Below are 27,575 nucleotides of genomic sequence, written 5' to 3'. Positions count from 1 at the left end.
CCGTCGGTGTTGGCACGAGGAGGAGGCGGTGGCGCTGCCCGCGGTGGCGGGGGTTGACGGCGGCGACAGAGCGCGTTTGAGCCAGGACCGGGGTCCGAGGCGCGCTCTCCGCCCACAGGTAAGTGGGGCCCGGCCTGGAGGGAGGAGCCGGCCGCGAGGGGCTCCGCGGGAGGAGGACTTCCAGGCCCGGTCATGGCGGCGGGCGGGAAGGTCGGCCGGGCCGGGTCGCGCCGCCCGGGACGGGGTGCGGGCAGCCCCCAGACCTGGGCGCCTTTGTCTCGGCCCGAGCCCGGCCGCCCGGCCGAGCGCCGCCCCCCGCCCCTCCCCTCCCCTGCCCGGCCCTGCCCGCGGAGGCGAGCCGGCTCGCCCCCGCCCCCGGCTCCCGGGGCCCGGCAGGCCCGCGCCGGGGGTCGGCCCCTCGCGGCCGGGCGAGGGCGGGGAAGGGCCTCCTCGCCGACCGGCCCGGCCCCCGCGCGCCTGGGAGGCGGGCCTGGCCGGGGGAGGCGCCCGGCGCTCCCGGCGCCCGGGTGCCGGCCTTTGTTGTGAAGGGTCCCGGGGTTTGCGGCCAACATGGCGGAGGTCAGCTGAGTGCGGGCAGTGGCCGGCCCTTCCCTCCGGCCCCTCCCCGCACCGGCCCGGGGGCAGGACGGGGAGACTCAGCCGTCCTTGGCCTCCCCTGCCTGCCCCCGACCCCGGGAGCTGTCGTCCCCGATTGCGCTGCGTTCTTTCCCGCTCCGGCCTGCGCTTTCATTGTGCGGTGGGAAGAATGCAGCCTCCTCCCTTGTTTATGTCGTTAGAGAGGAGATCGCGTGAACGATTTGCCAGGGAAGCTCCAGCTTTTTATTGTAAACGTTGGTTTTCCTAGGCTTCGTTTGTCGGGTAGTTTGGGGGCCTTTCTGGACGCTCCCAGATTTATTATTTAGGAATGTGGATAATCTGGGCCACAGTGTTGCGTAGGTTTTTCTTTTCCCGTTCCTGGAAAGATTGAGAATTTGCTCTGACATCCAGAGAAGTCCAGTTTGTGTGTTCGGAAAATCAGATGGTGCAGCCGATTTGTCAAAGTCGTAGAAGCCATGAGCACGGATATAGGGCAGGGATCGGACTGCCCGTTTTTAGCGGTTGAACATTTACCATTTCTTGATAAGGGGCTGTCAAGGGTAAATTGTTAACTCTTGCAGCAGTTGAACGTTGGGAGCGCGGACTCTGAAGTCAGACTACCTGCTTTGGTTCCAGTCCTGCCCCACCGGTTTGTGACCTTGGGCAAGATACTTCACCTCTCTGTGCCTCTTTTTCTTTAGTTGCAAAATAGGGGTAATAACAGTACCTACCTCGTAGGATTGTTGGGAGAATTGATGAGATAGTAGGTGAAGGGCTTAAGGCTTAGAGCAGTGGCAGGCCCATGATAAGTGCTCAGTAAATGTTTGCTGCCACGGCTGTTGTTAATAACTAGATTTATGAGATTATTTTGGCATGTTGGATATGTTGGAACTGCATAGGTTTTCTTTTAGTGCATTTTGTTAGTTCGTAAAAATGAAAACAAGAGGTTTAGATGATAAATGTCCAGGCTTTTGAAGATGATGGCGTTGGAAAATTTCTTTAGTAAGACATCTGGGTAAATCTTGTGTGATCTAGAATTTAATCAAATTCATGGGTCAGTTTGTTTTTGAGGTCTTGACTTAGAAAAGTGAAACAGTGAGTTTCTGAGTGTTACTTGTCTATGGTGTCACCATCTCGTTTGGACATTACTGAAGAGCAGAGAGTAGTGTGGTGATAAATGTAATGGTCTGGTAATTTTGTTTTGGGAGATACTGGCTTAAATTGTGGCGGAGAGGATTTTGGTTAGCTGTTAGAAGTTCATGACAAGTAGATTTTGACCTCAAATGGACTGTACAAATTATGTAATTTTTTGTTCTGGGAATTAAAATATACAACAGACATTTGTGATCTGGAATAATTAGTTGCAACCCTGAAGTTGGCTTTGCCAAAATAGTTTCTTTAACTCTGTTATAGAATTACTTTGCATGACCCCTCTTGACACTGCCGCGTAATTGAACATTTAATAATATTTTAAGCTGAAGTACAATTTAAATGATAGATGAGGAACTTTTCAGGATAAATATTACTACAAGCTACAAATTCAGAAATTTAATTCAATTTAGTGTAATGTGTTCTAAGCTTTGGGAAATTTTTACAAAATTGTAGAACAATATACTTTAATATCTATAATTTAAAAGAATGTTAGGCTACGATTAATTGACGTTACAAAGAAAACATCTAACTATGGCAACAGTGACGTAATATGGAGAATAGGATTTTATTTCCAGCATATACAGTGTTTAGAAAACAGGTCTTACATAAGGAGGGTAAACAAAGTTCAGTAAATTTGCAGAGCAACAACTTTGTATTTTGAAGGAATTGATTTGCTTTGTTTTTAGAGATTGAAGTTTTTCGTGGCTCAGATCTGTTTTACAGACTTCAGTTATAATTATGAAATGTCCCTATACGTCTTATAAAATGTTTTAAGTTTTGGTTATTTTTGCTCTAGACCTCACTACAAACAAAATCAATATATGAAAACCTCAGACTTCCTACCCACCCCTAAAGAAAAACCTAGGTATAAACTTTTCCTCTCTAAAAAAATCCTTAATGGTTTCTTTAAGAAAGATTTTTCTAATGCATTTTGAGTCATTTGGTTTTCCATGGCTAGTGTTACTAGAGTTTCTACTGCAAAAGGGCAGGGATTGTGATCTTTTATTCCTATATCCTCAGTGGCTGACACTCAGTACAGATTTGTTTCCTGACCTACTATTTCTATTAATATATTCTTATGACACTCAGATTTCTTTGCTTGTGAAACCTAGACCCATGTATTCTCTTGCTCATAGGTTTTTTTTTTTTTTTAATGACTTCTTTTTAGAACAGTTTTAGGTTCACAGAAGAACTGAACAGAAAGTTCAGAGATTTCCCATATACTCTGCCCTACTCATGCATAACTTCCTCCATTATCACCATCTTCCACTACAGTGATACATTTGTTACAGTTGATGTACCTACACCTTATCACTGAAAGGCTATGGTTTACATTATGGTTCACTCTTGGTGTTATGTTTTACAAGTTTTGACAGATGATATGTATCCACCGTTAATAGGATCACACAGAAGTAGTTTCACTGCTCTAAAAATCCTATGTGGTCTACCTCGTCATCCCTCCCTCTTGCTTAACCTCTGGCAAGCACTCATCTTCTCAGTGTGTCCGGAGTTTTGTCCTTTACAGAGTGTCACATAATTGGGATCATACAGCATGTACCTCTTTCGCATTGCTGCTACTGTTGCTGCTAAGTCGCTTCAGTCGTGTCCGACTCTCTGCGACCCCAGAGATGGCAGCCCACCAGGCTCCCCTGTCCCTGGGATTCTCCAGGCAAGAACACTGGAGTGGGTTGCCATTTCCTTCTCCAGCGCATGACTGCTAGTCATGTGCATTTAAATTTCCTTCATGTCTTTTTGTAGCTTGATAGCTTGGTTCTTTTTTAGCGCTGAGTATTATTCCATTGTCTGAGTGTACCAGTTTATTTATCTACTCACCTACCAGAAGACATCTTATTTGCTGCCATGTCTTAGGAATTATAAATAAAACTGCTGTCAACATCTGTGTGCAGGTTTTTGTATGGACATAAATTTTAAACTCCTTTGGGTAGATAAATACCAGGGAGCATGATTTGCTGGATATGGTAAGAATATGTTTAGTTTCTTTCTTTCTTTGTCTATGCTGGGTCTTAATTGCACCACGTGGGATCTTTTTAGTCACAGCCTGGGAACTCTTAGTTGCAGCCTGTGGGATCTAATTCTCTGACCAGGGATCGAACTCAGGCCCCCTGCATTGGGAGCTCGGCATTTTAGCCACTGGAACACTAGGGAAGTCCCTGTTTAGTTTTGTAGTAAACTGCCAGACTGCCTTTCAAGTGGCTGTACCATTTTGCATTCCCACCAGCAATGAATGAGAGTTCCTGTTGAACCAAGTGCCTGCTAGCATTTGGTGTTTTCAGTGTCCTGGATTTTGCCATTCTAAAAGGTGTGTGGTAGTATCTTATTTTTGTTTTAAATTTGTGTCTCCCTGATGACAAATGATGTGGAGCACCTTTTCGTATGCTCCTTTACCATCTGTATATCTGATGAGGTGTCTGTTAAGGTCTTTTACCCATTTTTTTAATTGACATGTTCATTTTCTTGTTGAGTTTTAAGAGTTGGGCTTTATTTTGGTTAACAGTCCTTTATCAGATATGTCTTCTGCAAACGTTTTCTCCCAATCTGTGGTTTATCTTCTCATTCCTTTAACCGTGTCTTTCCCTGCATGTCATTTTCCACTTTCACATACCAAGGTGCTCCCAATTTATGTATCCTAAACTAAAACCTTTGTTTCCAACCGTCCAAGGCTCTCATCTTCTGTGTCAGTTAGTCGTGCTGCTGCTGCTGCTGCTAAGTCACTTCAGTCGTGTCCGACTCTGTGCGACCCCATAGACGGCAGCCCACCAGGCTCCCCTGTCCCTGGGATTCTCCAGGCAAGAACACTGGAGTGGGGTGCCATTTCCTTCTCCAGTGCATGAAAGTGAAAAGTGAAAGTGAAGTTGCTCAGTCGTGTCCGACTCTTAGTGACCCCATGGACTGCAGCCCACCAGGCTCCTCCGTCCATGGGACTCTCCAGGCAGGAGTGCTGGAGTGGGGTGCCATCGCCTTCTCCGTCAGTTAGCTACACAGCCCTGATTTTTCTGCTCTCTGGTTATTGCCAGAGATCTGGCGTTGCTTCTCTCCCTCGTTTTCACATGTGCATTCAGTCCTCTTCTACTTTCTAAATATCTATTTGCTTTTGGTCTCTGCCTCCTCCCTTCAGCTTTTCTTCTGCCATTTGAGGGAGCTTTCTAACATGGGTAACTTAAAGCCTTCAGTTTAAAGTCCCAAGTTCCCTTGACATTATATAGACAGTAAGTCGACAGTTCCAACTGAAGCTAGCTTTTGTTACTTTCCTGCCACTTTCAACTACATACTTGCAAGGGCTTATGCACACCACACATTCTCTTCCAACTAAGCTCTGTAATCTCAGCTTGGACATCACTTAACTGATGTGCTCTTCCTGGATGCCCCACCTTGAATTGGATGTCATCTCTCCGTGTTCCCATAGCACTTTCTGCCTGACCCTACTACAAGATATATTCCTCTAAACTGTAATTTTTCTCTTCTACTTTGCCTTCACAGATACAAACTGCAGTCTCTATGAGGACTTTGCCTTGATCACCCCTGTCTAGAGTTTATTACTGTTACTGGCATGTAGTTGGTGCTCAGTAGATATTTATTGAATGGCTAATACCTTCACACTGTTTTATTTTATGCCCTTCTAGCCTTATCCTCCCGGAGAAGGCAGTGGCACCCCACTCCAATACTCTTGCCTGGAAAATCCCATGGACGGGGGAGCCTGGTAGGCTGCAGTCCATGGGGTCGCTAAGAGTTGGACACGACTGAGCGACTTCACTTTCACTTTTCACTTTCATGCATTGGAAAAGGAAATGGCAACCCACTCCAGTGTTCTTGCCTGGAGAATCCCAGGGACAGGGGAGCCTGGTGGGCTGCCATCTCTGGGGTCGCACAGAGTCGGACACGACTGAAGTGACTTAGCAGCAGCAGCAGCAGCAGCCGCAGCCTTATCCTCAGCATTTCTTCTTTGCCATGCCTGATTAAACTGGATTCTTTTTTGCTTCTTGAACATTCTCCATACTTAAATGTATCTGTGTCTTTTTTCACGACTGTACTTAATTCCTTAGGTAATCTGTCTGTGCTCCTTGGGACAGATGACTTAACTCTCCAAGCCTTAGTTTCCATTAGCAAGTGAGCATCTACTAAGCATATTGCTGCCCCTTGAGCCAGTGTCCTGCGGCTAGAGGCGGTATAGCCAAGTGGTTAAGGGCCAGATCTGGGTGTGTGTCTAGCATCTGTTACTGGCTGTTTGTGACCTTAAGCTCTGCAGGAGCAGGGACAGTGCTTACTGTTGCATTTAAAAACACATTACTTAACATAGAAAGTACTTAAATAATTAAAAAAATTAGTTGTTGAATAAGTTACCTAATTTTTCTATTACTACTTACATTCTGGTAAGGGAAGAAAGCAGAATTACAAATTGTGATACATACTATAAAGGAGGAAAGAGTAATGGTGGGAGGGAGTCTTGCTGTGAGAAATGGTGATATTGGCTGTTTAGTTGCTAAGTTGTGTCCAGCTCTTGCGACCCCATGGGTTGTAGTCCACCCGGCTCCTCTGTCCGTGGGATTCTGCAGGCAAGAATAGTGGAGTGGGTTGCCATTTCCTTCTCCAGGGGATCTCTCTGACCCAGGGATCGAATCCGTGTTTCCTGCATTGGCAGGCGGATTCTTTACCACTGAGCAACCTGGGAAGCTCTGCGTTGCTATTTAAGCTATGTTAAAAGGATAAGGACTTCTTTGAAGGAGAGAAGGAGAATATGAGGTTGAAGGAGCAACAGAAGTAAAGACCCTGAGGCAAAAATGAACATGGACTGTTCCAGGAACTGAGAAAAGAGAGCGTCACTAGATCAAATGGATGAGGGGGAGAGATGGGCAAGGATCAGATCCTGCAGAGTCAAAGTAAGGAATGTGAATTTTAAGGGTACTGAGAAGCTATCAAAAGGTTTTAATTAAAGGAGTAACAATCTTCTTTTAAGATTGCTTTAGCTCTTTGGGGGGCTTCCCAGGTGGCTCAGGTGGTAAAGAATCTGCCTGCCAATGCAGGAGCTGCAAGAGAGGTGGGTTAGATCCCTGGATAAGAAAGGTTCTCTGGAGATGGAAATGGCAACCCACTCCAGTATTCTTGCCTGGAAAATTCCACGGATAGAGTAGCCTACAGTCCATGCGGTCGCAAAGAGTCGGACACGACTGAGCACAAATGCCTAACTCTTAAGAGAATAGGCCATTTCTTTGATCAGGCTTCCCTGGTGGCTCAGTAAAGAAATCTGCCTGCTCTGCCAGAGACCCGGGTCCGATCCTTGGGTCGGGAAGATCCCCTGGAGAAGTAAGTGGCAGCCCACTCCAGTATTCTTGCGTGGGAAATCCCATGGACAGAGGAGCCTGGTGGGCTGCAGTCCGTGGCGTCACAAAGAGTTGGACATGGCTGCACAACTAACATGTTTACTTAGATCAGAAAGCACAGTAGTTGATTATGACCTGGATTAAGGTGGTGGTGGCTGTGAATATGAAGAGAAGTGGATGGATTCGAGATGTATTTTGGGGACAGAATTAACAGGGCTTACTGATGGATTAGATATGAGGTGAGGGAAGGAAAGAATTAGGTGGTTTCTGGCTTGAGCAACTGTGAATCATAGTGCTGTTTACCAGGAATGAAAGAACCAGGAGGGGGTTTGCAGATAACAATAAAACTCAAGAAACAGAAGGACAGCAAATAAACTTGAAGTTCTGATATGTTGGATTTAAAGGTATCTATGAGACATCCAGAATGATCCATTGAGGTAGAGGAACATCACAGAAGCCAGATGGGAGATACTAGAGTATGTTCAGGTGTTAGGGAATGGTCCAGTAGAAAAAGAGTTGAATGCAGGAGAGAGGGGAATAGAAGTGTGAAGTCTGAGGGGGCGAGAGGACACTGCCCAAAGGCCTCGGTCACTTCTTCCATTCTAAGAGGGAAAGAAGTGGCAAGTCTGCATTTGATGGCTTCTGTTGTATTTTCTAAAGGAGGTATGAGTGAAGCCATCAGTTGAGTGTTTATAGTTAGTGACTACCATACCACAGCTGGTTGAAGGCATAGTCGAGAGTGAGAAGCTGAGCCGAGGCCGGGAGAGAAGATTCTGTGATATGTCACCAGCTATGACACCAGATGCTTACTGTCCTCAGGAAATTGTAGAATACCTGGAGTATTACTTCTTTTCCCCTCAATGTAAACTTTTTTGAAGACATATAGGATAACTACATATAGAAATGTGCTCAAGATTTTAAGGATACAACAACGCATTTTGCACACTATTGTGACCAGCTCCCATGTATCCCATTACTTTTATTTTTATTTTTGTGGGGAGGGGCAGTAAGTCTTCCAGAACTCTAGGCTAAAAGATAACAGGTAATACAGTTCACTAGGGTTCAGTTTATTCTCCAGGTTTGACCCACAGTGACCGAAATGATATTGGCAAAGATCTTTCAGGTTTGAGGTTGCCCAGTCGTGTTGAACTTACTTGTGGCTTTTGTTTTTGCTTATTTTGAAAAGCAGGGGAGTTGGGAGCATGTGAGAGTAGAAAAAGAAACAGAGGAAAAATCTTTGGAGAATGAATCTATATTTATAAAGCTGGTATTACCAGTGAGAAATATTTTCTTAGAAAATGAGAAGAATTTAATGCCAGTCTTGAATTTTATAGGAAGTATTGTACTTGTTGTTATTGTCATAATTGACAGGCTTAGCCTAGTAATGGTTGATACAGCAAAATTAAGTGTGTTGTACACTAACGTTTGTACTTCAGTTCTTGATTTGACTAAATGAAATAATCTAATTGTTAAAAACTTGCTTTTTCCTGCCTTTGTGCTTTACCTTTTAGCTGTTTTGAGCTCAGCTAAAGTTGAGTTGTCGTTTTTTTTTGTTTTGTCAGGGTCCCTGATTTAGCTTTGTTGGGGACAGCTTTGGATATTTTGTTAATACAGATAGTTTCTGAGTTAATTTCTACAGACATTCTTTTGATTTTGCTTGGAGAGGTGATCAGATAAATTTTGTCTTTTAGAATTAACTTTTAAAGTGCTAAGTTTAAGTTTTTTTATATAAACTAAAATATATGTACATGTATTTGAAATATGTAGGGTTTTAAAAATGTGAAGAGGCTGTTTTTAAAGTAATTTTTCCCTATAAGTAAGTATTCATCTATTTGAGGCATTTTAAGAAAAAAAGAAAGCAGTAGGCAAAATCAGCTCTTGATCTCTTAATGTTTGTGTGAAATCACTAGCAGTTTGTTAGCAGAAAAGTGTGGGGACACAAAATAGGCACTAAATTTAAATCCCCAAAGTAACATATATGTTTTATGCAGCATTTGAGAAATACATATAGAAACGCAACCCCCACCTTCCTCATGATTATTCCTAATGTGGTGATTGAGACGTGTAACCGTTGTGGACATTTTGGTGTGGTTTCTAGTCTGTGTGTGTTACACATTCTTTTAAGATAGACATTTTAAAGTCAGTTTCTTTGCTCTGACTTAATCATTGTAGATACTTTCCCTTTAAATGATTACTACTTGTCAGTAACTATACGTGTTTGAGGGGCTTCCCTAAACTGCGTAATTCCAACTGATGGAATTTGTGTTTATACTCTGTAGTCCATATATTCTTCCATCTTGATATTTTGTGTAAGTATTTGTAGTTCAGTGGTCCCAACTCTAGTCTTTGTGATTTCTGATTCTGAACTTGACCTCCTTTCCCCCCTTTCTAATTGCTTACCATAAGTCTTTAAACCACATTTGGCAATTTGGATGCCCTTCTAGTTTTCTGTCCCAGTACATGGTATGTATGTACATGCGTACATATATAAAAAGACAGCTATTTCTTTTATCTCTTCTAACATAAATGGGATTGTAGTATATTCTGTGGCCTTTTTTTCTCTCTACCTGTTTAAACAATTTGATTCTTATATGTTAGTAGGTATGAGTCTGTTTATTTAAAAGAAAAAAAGGGCAGCATACTATTCTGTTGCATGGATCATCATTTAGTTACTCTCTTCATCTAGAGCACTTTTCAGTTTATTTGTTCTTACAAATAGGGTTGCTGTAGGCGTCCGTATATATACACCTTTGCCAATGTGTAAGTCATAAGATAGACTCTCGAAAGAAAACTACTGGATCAGAGAGTATACAAACTGCCAAATATTCTTAGAAACCTTCATCGTGGACATTCCAACAGTGTGGGGAAAGTATGTTTCTGCAGATCTTAGCCAATACTTGGAATCAAATCTTTGAAAACAAATTTATATTTGTAATGTCTTAAGTAATGCATGCAGTTTGTGACAATTCATATCAAGTTTTTGAACTTCTTTTAGTCTAGAGTTTCACATGCAAAATAATCCAAAACGAAATATTCCACTAGGCTTATTTTTTTTTTTAAAGAAAAACTGCCTGCCATATTCCTCTCCAGATGTCTTTTTCCAGAGGCAACTACTTTAACCTCTTTGAAGTGATTATATTTTATTTACCTTCATTGTCTCTAGATTACATGCTTATGTTGTTACTTCAGGATTTCAGTTTTAGGCCTTATTCCTGTTGTGTTTCTAACTGCCTTTCCTGCCCCTGTCACATGTACAGACCTTACCATTCCTATACTCTCCTAATTTAGTAACAGTGTAATTTTGTGTTTGCATTATTAGGACTGTAAAAGTTACAATTTGAGCCATATAGTAAATGGTTACTTTTTCTTGGACCTATTTGTATAACTTTCCTTGTAGTTAATACTTGTCCTTTCTGCTCTGTTTTCTCTGTATTTAATCATTTTCTTGTGGATTCTATTTAACAAGTATTGCTCTGTTACATCTAGCTTTGGATAACCCACTCCAGTACTCTTGCCGGGAAAATCCCATGGATGGAGGAGCCTGGTAGGCTGCAGTCCATGGGGTCGCTAAGAGTCGGACACGACTGAGCAACTTCACTTTCACTTTTCACTTTCATGCATTGGAGAAGGAAATGGCAACCCACTCCAGTGTTCTTGCCTGGAGAATCCCAGGGACGGAGGAGCCTGGTGGGCTGCTGTCTATGGGGTTGCACAGAGTCGGACACGACTGAAGCGACTTAGCAGCAGCAGCTCAGAAGTCCAAAGCTCTTCTGCTTTCTAATATGTTTATTCAGTTAACATATTTATTGAGCCTACACTATGTGTCAGGCACTGTGGAAGTGTTTGGGACACATTATTGAACCAGACAAATTCCCATTTTCCAGGTGGTGGAGGAGGGGTTACAACAGCAACCATATTGCCAACAACCATAACAAATAAGTAAGTTGTATAGCCTGATAGATGGTAGTACATTTTATGGACAATAGAGTAGAAATGGAGGAGGGGGAAGGAAGAGGAGGAGAGGCGAAGATTGACAACAGTGAATGAGCAAGGATTAGGAGAAGGGGTCAGTGGGCAGAGTGTGGTCACTGTTTTATTTAAATAGAGGAGACTGCATAGCCCTCACTGAGACAGAGGTATACAAGCAAAGATTAGGAGGTGAGAGTCCTGTGGATATCTCGGAGAAAAGTATTTTAAGGCAGAGACCCAAAGGAGCAACCTACGCTCAGGGAACAAGGATGCCAGTCAGCCAGTGAGGAAGGAAGAGGTGGGAAATGAAGTCGGACAGTAGTGGGGACATGTCAGCATTGTGCAGGGTCTTGTAGACTGTTGTAGGATTTATCTTTTACGTGGATATGGGAGATTTTAATAGATTTCTTTCTTATTGCTGTGCTCTGAGTCGGTGGGTGGGGCGGGAGACAGGATGGAGGCAGGATGACTGGGTGGAAGGCACCGCAGTAACCCAGTTGCAAGATAATATAGAGCAGTAGTGGAGGTGGCGAGGAGTGGCTGGGTTCTGGATTCATTTCTCAGAGAGGTACGAGATTTCCTGGTGGCTGCACATGTGATATGCAGAGAAGAATCAAGGATGACTTCAGACTTTTGAAATGAGTGTCTGGAAGGATGAAGTTTCCATGAAGTGAGAGGAAGGCTATTGGTTGAGTATTCTGGGAGAAGATAAGGAGTTCAGTTTTGACCACCCTCCTGTAGAAATGTCTGGAGCTTCCCTGGTGGCTCAGATGGTAAAGAATCCACCTGGAATGCAGGAGACCCAGGTTCAGTCCCTGGGTTAGAAAGATCCCCTGCAGGAGGGAATGGCAACCCACTCCAGTATTCTTGCCTGGAGAATCCCATGAACTGAGGAGCCTGGCAGGCTAGAGTCTGTGCGGTTGCAAAGAGTTGGACATGACCGAGCGGCTATGCACGCAAGCCGTGGGAATGTCTAGGAGACAGCTGGGTGTACACATCCGTAGTTTAAGACAAATCTGGGAGGGTTTTTTTGTTTGTTTGTTTTCTAATCTGGACATAAAAATGTTGAGGTCCATGACAATATCAGTGAAATTTTAAAAACACAGAGTGAATGAGATGACCAAAGTGAAGAAAAGTGGACCATGGACAACTTCTAATATCAAGAGTTTGGGGAGAAGAGCAGGAATCAATAAAGGAAACTGAGGAATAGCTGGTGAGGCAGGAAAACCAGGAGTGTGTAGTCCATGACAGTTCACACAGCAGGAGCCAGGGATCTGCTCAGCTCTGTCTGATGTTGGTGACAGTTCAAAACTTGCAAATTAAATACAAACAAAACTGCAAAGCCAGTAAATTCAGATTACACTAATTTATTAAAGTATCGAATACTACCTGCAAAATTGAAGCCTTGAAACAACATGACTTATGGAATTGACTTACGCTGTAGGTTCTTCGTGAGTTGAGCACACCAAAGTTATCCCATATGTGTGGTCACCACACGATGCGTTTTCTTACCAGTGTATTAGTGCTTCGGTGAAAACCATGGCGTCATCTGGGCTTCACTTCACACAAATGCATCACTTATGTATTAGGTCCCCCTCTACTTTTCTCTTTAACTTCCTGTAACTAGAGTACTGTTAGTAGCACCTTGTGACCAGTGTGACCATAACTGTGGACAGGAGCATTCAGTTACATGACTAACAGGTGGATTCAGGTGATTGAGACTGTGCTAATGCTGTTTTTAAAATAACTAAACCCAAGAGAATAAAACAGAAAAGTTTTTGTAGAGAAATGTGGTACCTGCCCAGAGAATGGAATCTTAGTTTGATGAAATTTAGAGTCTAAGTTGATTCATGTGTTATATCCTTATTCAAAGTATCTAAAATGATTTGGCTAGAGTTTGAGATGTGATGCTTCTGTGACCCCATGGACTGTAGCTCGCTGGGCTCCTCTGTCCCTCCTTGTCTCCAGGAAAGAATACTGGAGGGGGTAGCCATTCTCTTCTCCAGGGGATCTTCCTGACCTAGGGCTCAAACCCAGGTGTCCCACATTGCAGCGGATTCTTACCATCTGAGCCATCAGGAAAGCTTCTTTAAGTACTTCAAAGGAGTGTAATTTAGTTTGAATAAGGCTCCATGAATTTCTTAATATGGCCTTTTCCCCTATATATTCCATGTTCTATAAAGGTAGTAAAGAACTGTCCATCATATAATGTATTAAAACTCTTCAGTGTGACTTTTTATCTCATTTAATTTCTTCATCTCTCAAGCTGTGTGTTCTTTTCTGTTTAGCTTAGTATCACCAACGCTTTGTAGGTTACTGCCAGTGTTGATCTGCTTTAAAATTTTTGTTCTCTGTTTATTTACCTACCATTACTTGTCAAGAAGAAAGCAAAGGTGGATGGGTTGTATGTTAAAGTGTAAAACTGGGTACAAGATACAGGGAAGAATTTTGAAAACATAGTTTAACATCAAGATGGAGCAAAAGAACAAAGATCTACTGGAATGTGTGACAGTTTTACATCCTGAGAGAATATAAAGCCCAATCAGATTAGTGAACAGTTGTATTCAAACTTACGTAACTAAATGATGAGCGTTTGGCTGCTTTTATCTAGACACTGTGAGTCTTGGTGATATTGTGGAAGTGATTGTGTGTAATTATGACTGGTATGGTTTCAGTAATTTCAAGTGAGTTCCCCAGAATTCTCTTTAGTGATATGTGGTGTGACTTAAAAAGGTTGAGAGCCTATTTAATCTCTTCCTGCTTCTTTTATTCTTGCTGTGCAGCATGTGGAATCTTAGTTCAGTCTTAGTTTCCTGACCAGGGTCTGGCCTGAGATCTTGTGGTGGAAGCTGGGAGTCTTAACCACTGGACTGCCAGAGAAGTACCCTGCTTCTTTTTTTCTTCTTTTTCTCTTCTCTTCTTGATTCTTTGGTTTGATTTAATGTCTAATGGCTTAATGACTGTTAGGTTATTCCACTTTAATACAAAAAATTCAAAAACAACTACTTGCTATGACTACAGGTGTAATTTAAAGAATTTAGGGATTTTTTTTTTTGGTCAGTTTTTATGAATATTGAAGATTAGTTGGATGTGAAGTTGTAATATTCTGTGTAAAAGTGAGAAGATTATACATACTTTTCTTGGGGTTATTTGAAAGAAAATAAGATTCAGGGACAAAGCAGACAGTCTGGCTCTGTTCTTATTACTACTTAATTTTTCTGATCTTCAGTTTGCTCATCTGCAAAATGGAGATACAGCCTTTATTAGTATAGACTGTATGAAGCTCCTGACATGATGCTTTACAGGTTGGTAGGTGGTCAGTTGGAAGTTTCTATCATAGCAGACTTTGTTGTCTTTATCACATTTCAGACACGGTCCCAGGCTGAGGTTATGAAAATGAATACAATAGGTGGAAACAACAGTTTTCAGTGAAATCTTGGGTAATCTGGGTCTTTTTAATTTGGTGATTTGTCACAAGTGTTGTTAGTAATATACCAAATGTTTCCATATGCTTGATGTTAGTTAATGTCCAAAAGTCTGTGTTTGTTTTTTTAATATTTTTAAAAATTTATTTGGCTGTGCTGGGTCTTAGTTGCAGCATGTGAGATCTTTGATCTTCATGGCAGCGTGCGGGTCTTCCTTGCGACATGTGGTGTCTAGTTTGACGCAAAGCCCATTATTAATGGTTCACTCTTAGTGCTGTGGGCTTCCCTTATGACTCAATGGCAAAGAATCCACCTGGCAGTGCAGGAAACTCGAGTGCAGGCCCTGGGTTGGGAAGATCCCCTGGAGGAGGAAACGGCAACCCACTCCAGTATTCTTGCCTTGGAAATCCCATGGACAGAGGAGCCTGGTGGTCTGTCTAGTTCTTGGAGTCACAAAAGAGTTGGACACGACTTAGTGGCTAAAGAAACAACTTAGTGCTATATGAGTTTTGACAAATGTAGCCACAGCTATAGCATACAGGATCATTTCACTGCCCTCAAAATCCTTTGTGATCCGCCTATCACCCCCTCTCACCCAGTCTCTGGCAAATACTGATTTTTTTACTGCCTCCATACCTTTGCCTTTTCCAGCATGTCATATAGTTGGAATCATACAACATGTAGCCTTTTCAGGTTGGCTTTTTTCACTTAACAGTACATATTTAGGGTTCCTTCATATCTTTTTGTGGCTTGATAGCTCATTTTCTAAAATTTCTGAATTATATTCCATTGTATGAATGTACCACAGTTTATCTGTTCACTATAGAAAGACATCTTAGTTGCTGCCGCATCTTGGGAATTATGAATAAAGCTGCTATAAACATCTATGTGCAGGTTTTTTGTGTGGACATAAGTTGTCAGCTACTTTGGGTAAATTTTGGAGATCATGATTGCTGAATCTTACGGTATATTGTAGTTTTGAATAAACTGCTAAACTGCCTTCCAAGTGGCTGTCCAATTTTGCATTCCCACCAGCAATGAATGTTGCTCCACCTGCCCATCAGCATTTGGTGTTATCAGTGTCCTGGATTTTGCCATTCTAAGAGGTGTGTGTTAGTATTTTATTTGTGTTTTAATTTGCATTTCCCTGATGACAAATGATGTGGAGCACCTTTTATATGCTTCTTTGCTATCCGTGTATCTGATGAGGTGTCTGTTACAGTCTTTTGCCCACTTTTTTCCCTTTTAATTCACTTTTGGCTGTGCTGGGTTTTCATTGCTTTGTGCGGGCTTTGTCTAGTTGGGCCAAGTGGTGGCTAGTCTTTGCATGGGCTTCTCACTGCGGTGGTTTCTTTCATTGCGGAGCTTGGGCTCTAGGCCCAGGGGCTTCAGTGGTTGTGGCATGCCATTTAATTGGCGTATTCATTTTCTTGTTGAGTTCTGTGCAATATTTTGGATGACAGTCCTTTATCAGATATGTCTTTTGCAAACATTTTCTCCCGGTCTGTGGTTTGACCTCTCACTCTCTTGATCATATCGCAGAGCAGACATTTTTGCTTTTAAGTCCAGCTGATGAATCTTTCTGGGTTCATGCCTTTGATTTTTCTGAAAAGTCATTGCCAAACCCAAGGTCTTCCATATTTTCTCCTGTGTTATCTTCTAGGATTTTTATAGTTTTATGTTTTACTAGGCCTGTGATTCGAGTTAATTTGTGAAAGGTGTTAGATTTGTGTCTAGATTTCTTTTGTTTTGCCTGTGGATACCCAGCTGTTCCAACACCGTTTGTTGAAGTCTTCTCTTTCCTTCATTGTGTTGTTGCCTTTTGCTCCTTTGTCAAAGATAAGCATGGTGTTGTTGTAAAATATGGTTATTTAAAGTAAATTGTAAGTCTCAATTGTGAATTGAGATTCACAGTTGTGAATCTCTTTAAGGTTATATCAAGCAACAGATAGATTTTACCGAGGAGTCATCAGGGATGAGTGAGCTCTGTTTATACACATGCTAATCCTTCACACTGTTGTACTTAATTTGTTTGTTCATTCAGAAATATTTGAGTACCTGGTCTGGACTGGGTACTGTCCTAGGTGCTGGAGATAGAAGAGAGAGCACAATAAACAAAGTCTGTTCTGATGAAGCTTATATTCTGCAGAGCTTCCGAACGAGAAGTTAATGGTCAGAGAAGCTGGGAGTTCTTAAGACCCTTCGAGTGTCAAAGCTGTTTTTCATAATAATGAGACATGAAGGTAAAATGAGGTTCCCAGAGACTTCATGACATATGGTATCTTCACAGAGTAATTGCTTAAAGTGAAAGTGAAAGTTGCTCGGTGGTGTCCGAGTGTTTGTGACCCCACGGACTTTACAGTCCATGGAATTCTCCAGGCCAGAATACTAGAGTGGGTAGCTTTTCCCTTCTCCAGGGATCTTCCCAACCCAGGGATTGAACCCAGGTCTCCTGCATTGCAGGTGGATTCTTTACCAGCTGAGCCTCATGGGAAGCCCAAGAGCACTGGAGTGGGTAGCCTATCCCTTCTCCAGAGGATCTTCCTGACCCAAGAATCAAACCAGGGTCTCCTGCATTGCAACTGAGCAGATATTAAATATCCAACTTTTGTTTTTCTTACTGTATCATATTTAAAAGATTTGCAAAAAACATAAAACATAGATGCTCTTCTCCCTATTATGGAAGATATTTTTCATAAACATTTAACATGTAGATTTTTACATGTTATATAAAAAATGTGATGGTAATTTTAACATATATTTAAAGTTCTTGACTTGACTTTCTAATATTGTAAAAATTAATACATATAAACCACATTGACAAAATGCTCTTTTGGGATCCTCAATTTTTAAAAACTTTAAAACAGTAAAGACAAATGTTTTCTTATATGGCCAGATAGGCTTAAAGGGCTTTAGGAGTCATGAAAGTGAAAAGTGTTAGTCGCTCAATCCTGTCTCTTAGTGACCTCAAGGACTCTTTGTGACCGAAAAGAGTAGCCCGCCAGGCTCCTCTGTCCAAGGGATTTTTCCAGGCAAGAATACTGGCGTGGGTTGCCATTTCTTTCTCCAGGGGATCTTCCTGACCCAGGGATTGAACCTGGGTCTCCCACATTGCAGGCAGACTCTTTACCGACTAAGCCACCAGGGAAAACCTTAGGAGTCATACATAGGGCCTTTTCATCTCCACCCTTGGAAACAGTCCTGGATGTAAGTGAATGTGCTTAACTATATTCCAGTAAAACTACTTACAAAAACAGGCAAGTGGCCTGCAGCTGTAGTTTGCCAATCACTGGTACAAAGGGTTCCTGAAACCAAAAATGTTTGAAAATTGCTGTTCTCAGCAAAAAGCTGGTATTGAGGAGGAGAGGAAAAAGGACAGCAGACAGACAGTAAGTAGTAAGAAAGTATTTAGCAAGTGAATTTCATATGGCAAGAGGTAATATGAAGACAGTAAGAAGAGTGACCTGGCCTTTAGGAAAGGCCCCTCTAGGGTGCTGACTCTTGCCCATCTCCCATCTTTTTTTATTTACTCTTTCCTGGCTACATTAGGGATCCTTCTTGCTTTGGGAGGGAAAACAAAAGATGGTTGAATCTTACTGAACTTAAATTCAGAAAAGGTTAATTTTTCAAGTTGAATTAGAAAATGTCCAAAGAATATTTGCTTTACAAGGATCTAGGAAATTATAACATTGACCAGATTAGAACATTGACCTACTTTATATGACATTTAGCAAGTTCTGTGTCATTTTTCTCTTCTGAAAATGAGAGAGTTAAGATCTTTTCCAAGTCTAAAATTTTTTTATAATGTCTGTTGGCCTAGGATGCCATTTACCACCCCTTCTAAGTCTTCCTTAGTCACATAGCTCTTCAACTCCCTTTTAAAAAAAAAAACTAGCTCTGTGATCTGAAATTTATTTTGAAATCCATTTTCTTTTCTGTAACATGGGAGATAAATGCTTACCTTGGAAGCTCATTGAGGACAATACCTGGTACCTACATATGCTTGTTAATGAACGTCTGGGGGATCTGTTATAGTGAGAATGGAAGAAAAGTCCCTTCTCTGCCTCCTTATTTATTTAGTTCGATGACCCTGGAACTACTTAGGTTATAGCAGTGAGAACAAAACCACTAACCAACAGTGACGCTTCAATGAGGGACATGAAAATTAAACATGGAAACTTTAATAGAGAGGTTAAGGAAGTACAAGAGCAGTGCAATCTGAATTTATGTGGCCATTCCAACTTCAGGGAAAGGAAACGGAAGCAGCTGTTCTTCCCATCATACTCTGCTCCCTTGTTGGAGGTTGAGGGTATCTATATAATTAAATGCTTTAGCATATCAGGAGATCGGTAACCTTAGCAAAACCAAATTTATGAATTAGAACTTGTTCTCTTGGAATGCAGTACAAAGCAAGGATCGGAATAATGAGAAAAAATATATTAAGACTTTCGAAGATAGATTAGGAGAGTCATTATCAGCATTACGTGAAGAAAAGAACTGAGTAATGGTAAGAGTTAAAAAAGAACAATTAGAGGAAAGGTCCACAAAGGTGAAAGATTTGCCTTGAGATGGAAAATACTTGCTGTTGGCTTGTGCTGATGACATATATCTAGACGTTCTGATGAAAATTTCTTCCAAAGATAAGAGTCCTAGAAGCCACCTGTTAGGGTAGGAAAGTTACTTGCAGAGGAACAAGAATAAAAGTGAGGTTAGATTTTTGATCTCTGTAGTTACTTATCAGAAGACAGCAGGATTTATGTAATTCTTAGGGGTAAATGGTATGACTGAAATTCTGAGCTTGTGCAATTTATGCAAGAGCTTCAGATTGTTAAGATTGAGGTTTGACCTGCCTTGTTTTGGGAGATGTTTATGGTTTCATTTTTGAGGTTAATTTCATTTTGAGGTTAGATTCACTGTGAAATAAAAATAATGAGGAAAATAGTGAAGTAAAATTAGGATATAGAATCATGCTGTCCAGTGGGACTTTCTGCAATGACGAGGATATGGTGATAACTTATTTTGCCTTCCCATTAGCAGAGCTTAAGAGTTCCGTCTCTTAGATATCTCACAGGCATCTCATTTCTACTTTGCATTTCCTCTCTTACCATAGTTTGGTATTTAGCATAGTGCCTAATGGGTTCTGGTTAAGTATTTTGTTGTTGTTGTTGTTGTTGTTTTTTACTAAGTATAGAAGCCTCAAATACAGTGATTTAGGGAGTAGAAAACAAATATGCTTCATACATGTAAGTTATGGCTTGCATTTTCCTCTCTGTTTGCTGTCATCACCTTTGTTCAGGCTGAGGCTTTTACATCTTCTATCAGGTCTTTTGTCCTGGACTTCCCCCACTTCAGATCATTACTTTATTGGATATGTAAATCTTATTTTGTAGCTATATAACGTTTTCTGAATTATCTTCAGGAAAAGAGCTTTTAGGAAAATACTATGTACAATTTTTTAAAATTACCATTAGTAAGGTACAGTTCTGGAAACTAAAAATAGATTGCTTATTTTTTTCCCGCTTGGCATTATTGTGCTATAATGAAGTTTGATTTTTAACTTAGCATTTTAAGCTGTTGAATTTTTAAGGAGACTTGCCATAGTTTTAATTTTGTGGTGGGCATCTTTGAGGGGGGTCATTATTTGCACATCATGGTAACATTTGTAAACTGCAAGAAAATGAAAAGCACAGCATTGTTGTGTGTTCATTAAAATGCCCAGGCACAAGGTTACGATTAATCAAAGAAATTGTTCATTAGTTATTTATAATTTATAATAGGAAAAAAACGTTCCCACATGAAACTGAGACTAAAAGTTTGAATCTGTTTACTTCAGTGGTAAGTTTGTTAATGTGGCATAGCAATGGTTAAATGCTCTAAAGTTACTAAGGCTACTAAGGCAACATTAAAGGGTGATTCTAAAATGTTTTTATTTAAATTAAAGTCTGTTTAAACTTTATACCAAACGGGGCCTGAAATGTAAGCTTTATTTTAGAAAGGGTAAGTAATAGTGGACTCTTGATAAATTTTGGAATTTTGCCAGCTTTGGATTCTGTGGGCTTGTCTTAGTGTAATGTAGTTTTTGTAAAAATTTATCTCATAAAACCAGTTTAAATAAATGTTCTACCTAGTCAAGAAATTCTACTATATTGTGCTAAAAATTAGTTAAAACGGTAGTTGCTCTTTGGTAGACATGTTTGATAACCTTATTAAAGCTAAAGGCATCTTGTAGAGTATACATCTGGAACCCACAAGTTCTAGGTCTCTAACTGATGACTTTAGGTCAGACAAGTTAAAGTTAACTTTTGGAACTGTGTAAGTGAGCACTTACATATTTTGGAATTTGTGCCACCTATGATATATATAACTTACCCATCTTCCTTAATCCAGACAAAAGCCATGCAAGGCTAGAAATACTGTCCCAGTTTTACAGCTGAGCAGGTGGTGAAGGCTGAGTTTGAATTCGAGTGCAGATGACTCCAGACACTTCCATTGTTACTGTCCTGGCTCACTTACTCAGAGGTTTGTCCACAGATTAATGATTTTTAGATGGTGCTGTAAGGATCTGGGTATGGGTTCTTTGTATATAGGTTCTTTTTGTATAGGTTCTTTGGAAGTCTGGGAAAACATTTTTTTGCTTGAGAAATGTCATCCCTTTTACTTGTTTTTACAAATTTGGACTCTGTCCTAAATCTGTCTGAAGTTTTTCTGCTCTAAAACATTTGGAGTCTCCTGGTCTAGAAACCTGAGACCTATTTAGAATGAATATGTATTAGAAAATTAAAACATAGATTATTGTAATTTATATTTTTCAGTGAACAGACTTTTCAGTTGTATTTCTGTTCCTAATGATGTTTTCTGTAGCCTAATACCAAAATGACATTGAGGTGATTGAACACACTATTAATAGGGTGGGGAAGTGATCAAGAGTTAAAATTTTATGCTGAAAATGGCCAATTTAGAGCACAGGGTTCACACTCACACCAGGTCTTGGTGCCTTTAAAGGCTGCACTAAGCATGATGTAATGACAGGTTAAACCTCTGAATGCCTGAGCTGACGCAATGCAGATTGGAGGCCCTGGACTTTACTGGGGCAAGGGTAATGCTTATTTAAAAACAAAACAAGCTACTCTGTTTAATGAGGCTGTTTAAGATGGTTTTCCTAGAGTGGGAAGAGAGTAAAATCTAAATTTGAGGGTTAAAGCAGGAGTTTAATATGGTTATGTGTGCTTAGTACTCTCACTACAAAATCTCGAAGGGAGAAGGAGTTTAAGGTGCAGATGGTGGTAAAAATGGAGAAGCGAGTTACAGTTGTGGAGATAAGGTAGTTAACGCCCGTCAAATAGTTATTGAACGAAGTACGGAGAATGCTTTTACTTTGTAAAAATCTAGCGTCCGCAGGGTTAACTGGCAGAGTATAGTGCAGAGATGCTTGTCTGGTCGTGTATTTCCCATATATTCTGTGTAGACCTTTGGGTTGAAACCATGCAAAATTGCCCATATCCGACTGTTTGGGCCTACAGAAATGGAGTTCAGCCTTCTAGTAAGCTGATGGCTTGCGCAGTATCGCCGGGGAGTGAGGATCGGGGGGGGGGGGGGGTTTACGCCGGGTTTTACTCGGCTGGGTGCCTGGGTGGGAGTTGCACGCTCCTTGCCCAGGAGCCGCTTGGGAGCTGCCCCAGACGGAGTGGGGCGGAGCCTTAAGCCCCGCCCCCGCACGCCGCCCCGCCTCTCGCCATCCGCGGCAGCCGCCGCCCTGTGCAGAGAGAGCCTGCGGCCCCCTGGCACTGCGTTGGCGCAGGCTTCCCTCCTGCGGGCCGGATCCTGCAGTAGTAGCTTGAGCTGGCACCGAGAGCGCACGTAGTCGACCAGTGGCCTCTACGCACCCTTCTGCCCTGTTCTTCACCGAGCTGGCAGGAGCCTAGCCGATGAATTTGGGGAAGACAGACTTCCGAGACAGACGAAGGTTTAGGGCCCAGCAGAGGACAGCTCAGCAATGGCTCCCATTTTTGGAGACGCAGGCAAATTTCAGCTCCTGGGGAGGTGTGGTCGACTCCTCTTGGAACAGGAGGGGGCATCAGTTCTCTTCTTCAGTAGCCAGTGCTTCTGAGGAGTGAATGGAGTGTATGGAGTAGGGCATGTGCCTTCTTTTGAAAACTAGACCCGGGACATGTTTAGTAACACAAGATATCCAGGAGAGCCCTCTGTTGCAAGTTGTCTTTGCTTCTGGGGGAAAGGCTATGAGCTCTCTGACTTATGACCGGGAAGTCTCCCTTACCTTTTCTGTGCTCCTGGAGAGGCATCTTGCTCACTTGTTTACCAGCATCTGGGACAAGGAAGAGAAAAGGTACTGCTATTAAGAGACTGTGTTGCTTAAACTGTGGAACGGGAAAGTTGTTTTGAGCCTCTGAAACGGACCAGGGAATTGCTGCAACAAAATTGAGCAGGCAGTGATTTCTTTTGATCAGCTGTGCTTTTCTCAGTTTAAACCAAACTTCGGGTTATGTCATGACTGCTGCAGAGCTGTCCAGACACTTCAGTCCTTGGTTCCTACTGCACGGCTGCTGTGCTGTGTGTGGATTACTTTTCTGTGTAAGATGGACTGAGTTCCGCCTGCCGAACTTTGGGAAGTTTTAGCAGCTACTGTCCTGTAATACTTAAATTCACCAGAAATTGAAGCCATATTTTGCTTGTTTTCACACTTTGAATAGTAATTTTAAGTTGTGCTTTGTATGTTTGGGAAAATAATGATGTATATTATAATGTGAGTCTAGACTATTGATAAATGTATAACTTTTTCTAGGTCACAAAATTAAACAGTAATATTTTTCTTGCTTAGTAGTTATATTATGTTGAATACAAACTGAGCTTAGTGACCAGCTGGTTTTGGTTTAGTGATTTGAAAGGAATCAGCTTAGATTTTGTGCCCAGGGAATTACTTCCCAGTTACTATGTTGCTCTCTTAAATGAGCCGCATAAAATGGACCATGAAATAAGCATACATACGGGACACTTCAGCAATGCTAAGCCATTGTTTTACTAGTGACCTAAAATAAAATGCATGGATCATCATATGCAGAAAAAATCTCAGAGGTAAACTGGATTTCATGAAAGTTCCTTTATAGTGTTTTTGTTGGGCTGAACACTTTGGTTATACAGGGCTTCAGTGATGAGAGTTGATTCCTGTTGTCTTAAATCTATGCGATGAGCCATGTTATGATAGAATCCTTGTGATACTTTTGTTTCCCCGTGAACTCTAGAATATTCCTTTAGTGACAGTGGAATTGACCTATTTTGGGGTTTCCTGGGGGAGAGGGTTCACTCTCAACCCCCATTTAAGGTGTCTGTCCTTGAGTAATCTGCGAGTGTGTGCTTGTGCTCAGTCGATCAGTACCTGGGGTCTGACTCTTTGTGACTCCGTGGACTGTAGCCCACCAGGCTCCTTGGTCGATGGGAATTTCCCAGGTAAGAATACTGGAGTGAGTTGCGATTTCCTCCTCCAGGGGACCTTTCCGACCCAGGGATCGGTACTGTGTCTTCTGCCTTGGCTGGTGGCTTCTTTACCACCGAGCCACCTGGGACGCCCTGTCTATGAGTAATAGAACCCAAATTGCATTTATGTGGTCTCATTGATAACCAGCATTAGTTTTTCAATGTTGAATTCTAACAGAATAACAATTATAATTAAGGAAACATTAACTTTTAGGAGTTGTTAAATTTTGATTTTGTAGAGATATGGCTTGTGGTTATTGAGTATATACTCTTAGGACATTAATGGACTGATTTTTTGTCATCCCCAAGAAAGCAGTGCACTACATCCTGGGAAAAGGCGCTTGTTTTATCTTTAATTCAGCTCGACAGGTTAGTTAACGTTGTTGATCATTTTTTCCAGATGGCATTTATTTCTTAAATAATGTTTAGTACTGTGCTGATGAATGCTTCAGCAACTCTGGTGAACTCTATAATAGAATATAAGGAATTCTTTACCTGTTGACTCTGTCCCTCACCCCTAATGTTGTGTCTTTCTGATACTGTTTATTCTTTATCTTTTCCTGACTTTCCTTCCTCTTTGCAAATTATACCAGATTTATATTGTAGAGCGGAAGTAGAGCAGAATGATTTAGTTCTGAATACCAGACTCATACCTTTTAGAGGGTGGCCCTCTATTTCTCCTATATGCTTCCTCACTTTTGAAGGGGGCCACAGATGGGTAGGAAATAAGATGAAGATCTAGCTGGGGTTAACATTCCATGGAGATGGATGATGGGATGGCAGGAGACCTTCCCTTCCCCAGATAGATCTCTTTAGCAGATAATATTCACCCTTAGAAAGAGTAATCAGAAGCCAGTACCCTGGTGATCCTTTGGATCATGTATAACTCACTGAGGCTGTCAACAGCTGACTTAAGAATGGGGAAGAAATAGAATGAGCAGGGCAGTTGAACACAGGCAGGGGAAATTCCAGTCAAAACTGATTTCATTGAACTTAAACTGTTTATACAGTGTTCCTTAGTTGTTTAGGATCCAGGTTTCTATTCTAGCGTTTATTCCATGTAGTCCATTCAAGGATGATTTTTAAACATTTTTTAGAAAAAGGGAATGTGCTCTGGAACATTGTGGAAACAGATTTTGTCCAGTGTACAGTGCACATATTTCGTGTAATCTGTGTTGTTTTAAACCCTGTTTGTTTTCCTTTATTTTGCTTACAGCAAATTTTGCACTAAACTTAAGTATTTTAGGCAAGTAAATGTTATTTATATAAAACATGTTATAGTTGTAATTAATTTTCTCCTGCCTCCTTATACTTTTATTTGTGTTTTTTATTACAGAAATGAGCCGTCAGACTGCAACAGCATTACCTACCGGAACCTCAAAGTGTGCGCCGTCCCAGAGGGTGCCTGCCCTGACGGGCACAACTGCCTCCAACAATGACCTGGCGAGCCTCTTTGAGTGTCCGGTCTGCTTCGACTATGTGCTGCCACCTATTCTCCAGTGCCAGAGTGGCCATCTGGTTTGCAGCAACTGTCGCCCAAAGCTCACATGTTGTCCAACTTGCCGGGGCCCGTTGGGATCCATTCGCAACTTGGCTATGGAGAAAGTGGCCAATTCAGTACTTTTCCCTTGTAAATACGCCTCTTCTGGATGTGAAATAACTCTGCCACACACAGAAAAAGCAGACCACGAAGAGCTCTGTGAGTTTAGGCCTTATTCCTGTCCGTGCCCTGGTGCTTCGTGTAAATGGCAAGGCTCTCTGGATGCTGTCATGCCGCATCTGATGCATCAGCATAAGTCCATCACAACCCTGCAGGGAGAGGACATAGTTTTCCTTGCTACAGACATTAATCTTCCTGGTGCTGTTGACTGGGTGATGATGCAGTCCTGTTTTGGCTTTCACTTCATGTTGGTCTTGGAGAAACAGGAAAAATATGATGGTCACCAGCAATTCTTTGCAATTGTACAGCTGATAGGAACACGCAAGCAAGCTGAAAATTTTGCTTATCGACTTGAGCTAAATGGTCATAGGCGGCGATTGACTTGGGAAGCCACTCCTCGGTCTATTCATGAGGGAATTGCAACAGCCATTATGAATAGTGACTGCCTAGTCTTTGACACCAGCATTGCACAGCTCTTTGCAGAAAATGGCAATTTAGGCATCAATGTAACTATTTCCATGTGTTGAAATGGCAATCAGACATTTTCTGGCCAGTGTTTAAAACCATTGCATTTGATTTCACAGAGAATAAGGCACCTGTCTGCCTACCAACCAAAAACTTGTGGTAGGTGGAAGCTAGACACATGAAGGTAAATAAAAGGAAAGGCTGTTAAATACAGGAAACAGTTGCATGTAATAACACTAATATATTTAAAAATAAGTCAACAGTAAACCACTGAAAAATAAATATATATATATATATACACCCAAGATGGGCATCTTTTGTATTAAGAAAGGAAGCATTGTAACATAATTCTGAATTTGTGTTTGTTGTAGATTGAGTGTACCGTTGAAAAATACTGGGTTCTTGTTTTTTTGTGTGCCTGTGCGTGTGTGTGCGCGCGTGTGAGTATGTTTGGATTTTTTTTTTCCTTCAACTGACAAGCCATGTTGAGTGGTCTTGGACCACTGCTTTTCCCCTATGTGAGTCAATACATAGTGCTGCTGTGTGTGTATATTTTTTTTCTGTGTGTATTTGCTAATTTTTATTAATTATAGTTTTTCATTAAATAAATTTGACTTTCTTTTCTGTAATTCAGGTTTTTCCTCACTTTTTTTTTTGTACCTTTTAAAGTTAGTGTCTTTTTGATATGCATAATTGTTGATGGTAAAATTTATACATGTGTTCGATACATATTTTCTTTTCCCCCATTAATCAGTTCATTAGAAATATTTTAAATTCAACTGTTTTGTGAAGATACGAGTTTCAGAAAGGAACATCAGAAGAATTGTCAGAAACTAGTTAAAGCAGGAAAGATAACATCAGAAGAATTATCAAACTAGTTAAAGCAGCTCTAAAATGGTCTCCCTCTCTTCTCCAGTTGAGTCATACCTTCAGACTTATTCTTTGTAAGGTTAGGGAGTACTGATTTTTTTTTTTTTAATACTGGGGAAAAAAAAAATCAGGCTCTCCATTCCCCCCACATATCTTGGACAAATCACATATGTTTAAAATTTGTTCTTGTGTTTATTGGTTTTGCAAAAGAAGGCATCGTCTCACACAGTATTTGTAATTAAAAGCAAATCATTTGTTTAAAAAGCAGTTTGCAAAAAAATGTTTTTGGTCTTTTATAATTCTCATTAAAAGAATATCTGGCAAATTAAAAACTCTTACGTGTCTGCTTTAGCTCTTAAGTTTGAAGATAAGCAAAAGAATAGGTTATGGCCTCTGTTCGGCCTGCAGTCTTTTATTCCTTTCTCAGCTTTCATTTTGATTCTCCTAACTCTATTAGGAGGCCAATTAGTTAAAATACTGATCACTCCCCAACCCCCAACCCCCCCCCACACCCCTTTAACAACAAAAAAATGAGTTAGTGTTCTGCAGCCTAGTGGTTAGAGCCTGGCTTCCGCAGCCAGCCTCCAGGGACCTACATGCCTGTGCTGCCTT

At 41.4% G+C, this 27,575-nt stretch overlaps 1 protein-coding gene across 6 annotated transcripts; it reads left to right on the top strand.

Annotated features, from left to right (window-relative positions):
• Positions 1-27: 27 nt before the first annotated feature.
• On the top strand, positions 28-27,295 carry SIAH1 (siah E3 ubiquitin protein ligase 1). Of its 6 annotated transcripts, none has more exons than XM_069552744.1 (3): positions 22,735-22,823; positions 24,278-24,337; positions 25,305-27,295. In XM_069552744.1, exon 3 carries the CDS (start codon positions 25,307-25,309, stop codon positions 26,153-26,155), a length of 849 nt encoding a protein of 282 aa, XP_069408845.1. In that variant the 5' UTR covers positions 22,735-22,823; positions 24,278-24,337; positions 25,305-25,306; the 3' UTR covers positions 26,156-27,295. The 6 variants fall into 6 exon arrangements, with proteins under 6 accessions (XP_069408844.1, XP_069408847.1, XP_069408843.1 ...); XM_069552745.1 differs by lacking the exon at positions 22,735-22,823 and adding an exon at positions 23,880-23,941; XM_069552743.1 differs by lacking the exons at positions 22,735-22,823; positions 24,278-24,337 and adding an exon at positions 28-118.
• The last annotated feature ends 280 nt before the right edge of the window (positions 27,296-27,575 follow it).

The sequence above is a fragment of the Ovis canadensis genome, chromosome 14 (genome assembly GCF_042477335.2).
Source record: "Ovis canadensis isolate MfBH-ARS-UI-01 breed Bighorn chromosome 14, ARS-UI_OviCan_v2, whole genome shotgun sequence".
NCBI classification, from domain to species: domain Eukaryota; kingdom Metazoa; phylum Chordata; class Mammalia; order Artiodactyla; family Bovidae; genus Ovis; species Ovis canadensis.
The sequence above is the reverse complement of the archived record's forward strand: the minus strand, read 5'-3'. Positions and strand labels throughout refer to the sequence as shown.

Coding starts and splice junctions, on each gene's coding strand:
- SIAH1 (XM_069552741.1), top strand. CDS start 22,733: ATGACCGGGAAGTCTCCCTTACCTTTTCTGTGCTCCTGGAGAGGCATC. Junction 22,824..25,304: donor TGGGACAAGGAAGAGAAAAG/GTACTGCTATTA, acceptor TTTTTATTACAG/AAATGAGCCGTCAGACTGCA.